At 54.2% G+C, this 6,683-nt stretch overlaps 1 protein-coding gene across 2 annotated transcripts in view; it reads left to right on the top strand.

The window, feature by feature from the left end:
• Positions 1–4,170, top strand: part of Ripor1 (RHO family interacting cell polarization regulator 1) — an 8,478-nt gene extending 4,308 nt beyond the window's left edge. The window contains exons 13-22 of one of the 2 annotated variants that reach the window (XM_010612240.3): positions 344–696; positions 780–901; positions 1,726–1,858; positions 2,114–2,249; positions 2,380–2,541; positions 2,782–2,940; positions 3,057–3,253; positions 3,339–3,422; positions 3,531–3,647; positions 3,752–4,170. In XM_010612240.3, the coding sequence (XP_010610542.1) occupies positions 344–696; positions 780–901; positions 1,726–1,858; positions 2,114–2,249; positions 2,380–2,541; positions 2,782–2,940; positions 3,057–3,253; positions 3,339–3,422; positions 3,531–3,647; positions 3,752–3,922 (1,634 nt within the window). In that variant the 3' untranslated portion in view covers positions 3,923–4,170. Of the gene's footprint in view, positions 1–83; positions 697–779; positions 902–1,725; positions 1,859–2,113; positions 2,250–2,379; positions 2,542–2,781; positions 2,941–3,056; positions 3,254–3,338; positions 3,423–3,530; positions 3,648–3,751 lie in introns of both variants that reach the window. The other variant, XM_010612241.3, reaches the window with a different exon arrangement.
• The last annotated feature ends 2,513 nt before the right edge of the window (positions 4,171–6,683 follow it).

Here is a 6,683-nt window from a genome sequence, read left to right on the forward strand (position 1 = left end):
CCACTCATCCCCCCAAGTGCCAACCACACTATTGCAAGCCCCACCCACCCTACTCCCCCGAGCCCCATGCCCACCCTCCCTAACCCAAGCCCTACCCACACCGTCCCAAGTCCCATCCACACTACTCCAAGCCCTACACAAAACACAAGTTCCACCCATACTACTTCAAGTCCCACTCCTGCAACCACAAGCCTCACCTACAAAGCCAAGATATCAACTCACACCACTACAAGGCCTACCCTCAATGCTATGGGCCCAGTCCAGACCACTACAAGCTCCACCCTTACAAATGTAAGCCTTTTCTCTTCTCAAGACCATGCTATACACCCTAACCCCTCTACAGGCCCCATCCTCCTAGGCACAGACCCCTTACCCTGTAGCCATGCAGCCTCCACTCCCTATTCTCAGGCAGACCCCATAACCCCCAGCACATTGTACCCATGTCCTGTCCCAGATCCCCAAGAGCCTATTCAGAGCCTAAGCCCTCCTCCCTCACCCTTAGTCCCTGAACCCCAGCATTCAAAACCTAGCCTGGCTGCTCAAGTTCCAGTCACAGGGGCAGCTGGAGGGGCTGGGGACAAGAGGCTGGAGGATGCCCTGGGGGCCTTAATGGCTGCCCTGGATGACTACCGGGGCCAGTTCCCTGAGCTGCAAGGCCTGGAGCAGGAGGTGACTCGGCTGGAGAGCCTGCTTATGGTGAGAAAGGCTGGGCTGGACTGGGAAAGCACAGGGAAGGGGCCAGGTGATGGGAGTAGCTCTGACCTTCTCCTTAACCTCAGCAGAGACAAGGCCTGACTCGCAGCCGGGCCTCCAGTCTCAGCATTACTGTGGAGCATGCCCTGGAGAGCTTCAGCTTCCTCAATGAAGACGAAGATGTAGACCATGATGGTCCTGGAGAAAGGTGAGAAAGCTAGGCAAGATGGACTAGGCAAGGGGAAAGAAATGAAGGAGAAGGCGATGAAGGTAGAGGAGGAACAGATGAGTTGGGAAAAAGGCAAGACAGGAATGGGTGAGGTGGGGTCAGGTGGAGCACGTGAGGATAGATTGTGCTCACTCTTCCCATGTGTACCTCATGTGTCCTGGATGCCCACATCTCCAACTCCATCTGTCCCCAGAGTTTCTGGCTGCCCTACTCCTCATCTCTGCAGTGTCTACCTCCCCCACCGATCCCCAGCAACTAGTGAGCCACCTACCCCTCTTTCACATGGCCTCACCTTGGACCTACCCTGTGAAGGAGTTCTCTCAGTGCTTCCCCGTGCACCCTGCATTCCCCATCGGTCCCCTCTGCTTCGACCCCGACTCCTCCGGAGACACCAGTCCCTCAGTTGTCAGTCCTGGGGTGGACTTTACCGATTCCCACTTGAAAGGTGTTCCCGGTCCCTTCTCCCTCTGCTGCTTCCCAGGTCAAGGCCCCATGCCTTGCACCCCTTGCAGTCCACCCCTCGTAGACCATCCCGCTTGCGACTCTACTCCCGCCCATCCAAGTCCCGGGAGCCCCTGCGGTCCTAACTGGAAGTGGCATTGGGCAGGCTGACCAAAGACCCCTGCTATGCCCTGCTGATTACATCCCCTTCCCCCTCTTGAAAGTCTGTGAACTTACCTATTGTTTGTTGTCTGTGCATTGTCTGTTCTTCTATCTGGGATGGGCAGAACTTAATAAAAATAAATGCTGTGGACCAGATGGTGATGTGTGCTCTTGGGGTGGTTGACCCCATTTTCTCCCAGGCCCCCAAGCAGCTTGGAGGATGGGGCTGAGGACAGCATAGACTTGCTCAATGCCCACCCCCTCAGCACGGGGTGTCTAGCTCTGGATGCTGCCTTGGTCCAGCACCTGTACCACTGCAGTCGTCTCCTGCTGGTGAGGCTAATGACCCTCCCCTCCTCTCTCCTGCCCTTCTCCTTGTCCCAGAGAACTGTGCACTCCAGTCATGGTCCTCTGTACCTCCTCTTGAGTTCCACAGCCCCAGTGCCCCAGGGCCCTGGCATTTGGCTCTTGCTGAATGGAATAACCCACAGGACTCTCCCACTGCATGCTGGGACTTGTAGTCTGAGAACTCCACCCTCCCTAGTCCCTTCCTGACATCTGTGCTACTTAGCCATCCTTCTTTTCCAGAAACTGGGCACATTTGGGCCCTTGCGCTGTCAGGAGGCATGGGCCCTGGAACGGCTACTGCGGGAAGCCCGAGTGTTTGAAGCAGTGTGTGAGCTCAGCAGGGTATGGGAGATCCCTCCCACTTCTGCCCAGGAAGGTAATGGGCCCCTTGGGCTCTGGCTCTGGTGTCTGCCCCAAAGCTGGTACCTTGCCCTACCCCATTTATGTACAAGTTTCCCCCCTACCCACCTGCTCTATTTCTGATGGTTTCCTGCATCCCTTCACAGTGGTGCAGTTCTCAGCCTCTCGGCCTGGCTTCCTGATCTTCTGGGACAAATGCACAGAGGGACTCAGCCCATTCATCTGTCCTGTGGAGCAGGTGCTCCTCACTTTCTGCAGCCAGTATGATGCCCGTCTCTCCATGCGCCAGCCAGACTTAGCTGAGGCTGGTAAGTGAGCTGCCTACCTGCCTCTTCTGTCTCTTCTTGGCTCCCTAATGATAGGGACCTCAGGAAAGGCCAGATCAGCCCTCACAGACATACTACCTGTAAGCAATAGTAAGAAAGAATAGAGTTGGGCCCAAGTAGGCAGAGTATGAAAAAGGAGTCCCTGGACATGAGTATGGGATTAGGTGCATTCTCTTTCTCCCAAATATCTGGGTACAACTTATGTGACACTGCTTCCTGCAGTTTGTGTGAAATTCTTGGAGGATGCCCTAGGGCAGAAGCTGCCCAGGAGGCCCCAGCCAGGTCCTGGGGAGCAGCTCACCGTCTTTCAGTTTTGGAGTTACGTGGAAGCCTTGGACAGCACCTCCATGGAGACCTATGTGACTGAGACTGCTGAGGAGGGTGAGGCAGTGGCCCTGACCACAAAATGGCCTAATCTTGTGGGTGGGTCTGAGGGTGCGGATAAGGATGCTCCTTGCCTTACTGCCTTTTTTCCAAAACCTTGTTCTTTCTTTCAGTGTTACTGGTACGGAATCTGAACTCTGATGACCAGGCTGTTGTGCTGAAGGCCCTGAGGTTGGCACCTGAGGGACGGCTGAGAAGGGATGGACTTCGGGCCCTGAGCTCCCTACTTGTCCATGGCAACAACAAGGTCATGGCTGCTGTCAGCACCCAGCTCCGGAGCCTGTCACTGGGCCCTACCTTCCGGGAGAGGGTGAGAGTGAGCACAGGTTCCTTGAGGAGGTTTGGGGTCCAGGCTCCCAGTGTCTGGCTAAGTCTGCCCTTCCACCCTTGCCCAGGCCCTCCTGTGCTTCCTGGACCAGCTCGAGGATGAGGATGTACATACTCGAGTGGCTGGCTGCCTGGCCCTGGGCTGCATCAAGGTGACTCCTGCCAACCTCCTAGCCCTTTCACTTGTGTTCCCAGCACCCGTACCCTCTATACTTACCACTGCTCCATTGAGCCCACTTCAGTGTTCTCTTCCCTGATAGGCCCCTGAAGGCATTGAGCCCCTGGTGTACTTGTGCCAAACAGACACAGAAGCTGTGAGGGAAGCTGCTCGGCAGAGCCTGCAGCAGTGTGGTAAAGCTGGGGTGTGGGAGATTCAGGTCAAGTAGATTCTTGGCTGATGGGGACAGGTGAGACAGGGTCAGGGATAGAAGGGCCAGGATGAGACAATGGCCACTCCTGATCCCATTTTTACCCATTACAGGAGAAGAAGGACAGTCTGCCCATCGACGGCTGGAGGAGTCACTGGATGCCCTACCCCGCATCTTTGGGCCTGGCAGCATGGCCAGCACAGCATTCTAAACTGTTCATCTGCTGGCTCCCAGGGCTCTTCCCCCCTCTTTCAGGGCTCACCAGGCACTGGCAGGGAGGGTAGGGGCTGGCTCCAAATACCCCTCCCCACAGATTTCTATCAATGAAAATCTAATATATTCTGTTGCCCCTGGGCTTGGTAGTCAGTGCCTGCAGTCAAGTGCCTCCCAGGTTCGGCTCAGCACATCCCTTCACACAGACAGTGTCCGGGGCCTGGCCACCTTGCCTCTGCCTCGCCACATCCCCTGGTTTTGTATTTTATTTACAGAGTTTTACAGAAAATAAAACCAAAATGCCTTTCCTACCTGGCCTGCTACACTTCTGACCCTCTGCTCTAAAACTGTCTTATGTTCCTTTCCTGACACTGGTGTGTCCATGCTTCAATGACAAGTGCCTGTGCATCTGCCCTGGAAATCCTGGTGGAAGAAAGCCCAGAGGCTAGAACTGGACTTGGAAAGGAAAGCGGGAGAAGAGAGTGGGAGGTATTGCTGAGGAGGCTCAGCCTGAAGCTAGGCCTGGGAGCTCTGGTCCCCTAATGGGTCTGTCTCTGAAGCTAGCTCAGAGAAGGCCCAACATGTGCTAGACATGAGAACCACTGTGGCCAAGGGCAAAGTGGGTAGGAAAACATGGCATGGTGTGACTGAGCTTTTGGCCACAAGGGGGCAGCAGCACCTCACCAGCAGATGCCAGGCTCCTGGATGTTCCTTTCTGCCCAAGCAGCTTCTTACAGACAGAGAAATTCCAGGATGCTGAGGAGGGAAAGGAGATCCTTTACTAGCAAGCGGAGCTGGGGCATGGTTGGTCAGAGTCCCAGACAGCTGGCCTGTGACTCAAGTCCTTTCCCACCCTGAGTTGGCCACATCTGTAATAACAAACCCACTGAATCCTGTGGCTCTACAGCCATCAGACTGCTGCTTTGGGAATCAGGGATCCCAGGAGAGGACCCTCCTCCCCCAGAGTTGCCTGGCACAGTAATATGTTAACCCAGGAGGTTAAGAGCCTTGAGGGGGGACCAGGGATTTACCTCAATGGCACTGTGCCTCTCTCGCAAGTGTAAGGTCCTGAGTTTGATCCCCAGTACCAAAACAAAACAAGAGTCCTGAGGGAGGAACTTGAGGATCAGAGGGGACTTGTTCTAAGGAGAACCTGAGGGAAGCTCATGCCCATAGCTAGAGAAACAGATCCTCATACTTCTTCCTTCAGAACTTCCATTATCAATCAACAAGGGACAAGGTAGGCAGTGAATGGGCAGCACCCCCCATTCCTGAGCCCACTCGAGTCCCTGTGTCTGTATGGTAACAATAGCATACAGCATGTGTACAGAGGTGTCATGGGGAATGGATGTGTGCCCACACTCCGGAAGACCCAACAAGGTGCCAACAGTCACAAGGTGGGGGTGGGGGATATGACCCAGATCCCTGGGGAGCCCTACCCCCAATGCTTTAGAACTGTGTATGAAGAGGTTTGGCTGGGGCCTTAACCACCTGCTGGGGAAGCCACTTTGAAAAAAAACAGGCAACAGGAAGGAGCACAGGAAACACCTGTGTGGATGCAGGTGGCTCACGGGTGGTGGCAGGCAGATGTGTGGGGGCAGGCAGATAGCACTCACCCTGGCACAGCTCTGTGCTCCCTCTTTAACTTTGAAGGGTGGGACAGTACATTTCAGCTTTTTGGGTGGCCAGCTGGGGTGACATGGGGTAGATGAGGTGATCAAGTGAGAGAGATCAAGCCAATGCCTATAATTGGTCACAGCTTTGCCCTCTGGGCCCTTGCAGGAGGATTGCAATTCTAGAACCACCAAGAGCCTCTCAGGCCTGAAACCCCACAAGAGGCCCACTAGTGGGACAGGACTATGGGTGGGGGTGGGGAAAGAGAAAGCAAACAATAGCTGACCAGGTCCTGGGAAAGTGCACATGGGGTGAGAGCCAGCACAACCTCATGGTTCAATCCACAGGACGGGTTATGGTCTGGGCATGAAATAGAGGATAAAAAAAAAAAATCACCCGTGCCAGGACCCAATGGGGGTATCACTGAAAACATCTGCTTTCCAATGCTGAAAGGAAGAGAATCCCTCTCTGTCCTCTACAAGAAGGGTCCTGAGACCAAAGCTGAATATTCAGATATGGTGCAGGGTGGGTGTGAAAGTCAAGGTGGGTTCTATGAGCACAGAAAGATGAAAAACTATCAGGTCAGGGCAACAGGAATAAACCCTCAAGCCTTTTCCCTTTAAGACTTTTTGCCTTAGAGCAGCATGAATCAACTCCAGGACAGCCACTTGACCCCTCTCTATCTGTGACTTGTAGTCAGGTTATTTTCTCTCTACCCAGGCTCCAGTCATGAGATTGTAGAAGGCAGGGAGAACACTTGTCTTCCCAGCTCCCCTGGTACCTTCAACTCCACAGGTGTCTCCCACAGGTTACACAGGAAAAGCTGCCCAAGCTCTTCCCACCACCTCCTACCTGCTGTCACACAGGCTGGGGAGATACTTGTTTCTTAGACTCTGAACAACGGAGAGCTTGATGCTCTGGGAGTAATAGATACCAGAGTAGAGAAAGCCTGTGCCCAGGTGTCCTATGCCTATGCCTGCCTCAGTGAGGGGATAGGAGGACATGGGCCCACAAGGCCAGTGATGCAATGATAGGGGCCCTGTCACCTGAATCCAGTCACGCCGCGGCCATCATCTTCAGGACTCTGCCCAAAGAAAACTGTTATACATACATTGCAAAAAACCAAAAACAAACAAACAAAAAACCAGGGGCCAGGCTGAGTTGATCTAGGATAGCATTTATTGTATTGGTTGTAGGTGAAGCCTGCCTTTATGCCCT

This window comes from Fukomys damarensis, unplaced genomic scaffold (assembly GCF_012274545.1).
Source record: "Fukomys damarensis isolate Sample0158 unplaced genomic scaffold, DMR_v1.0_HiC HiC_scaffold_32, whole genome shotgun sequence".
Taxonomy (NCBI): Eukaryota; Metazoa; Chordata; class Mammalia; order Rodentia; family Bathyergidae; genus Fukomys; species Fukomys damarensis.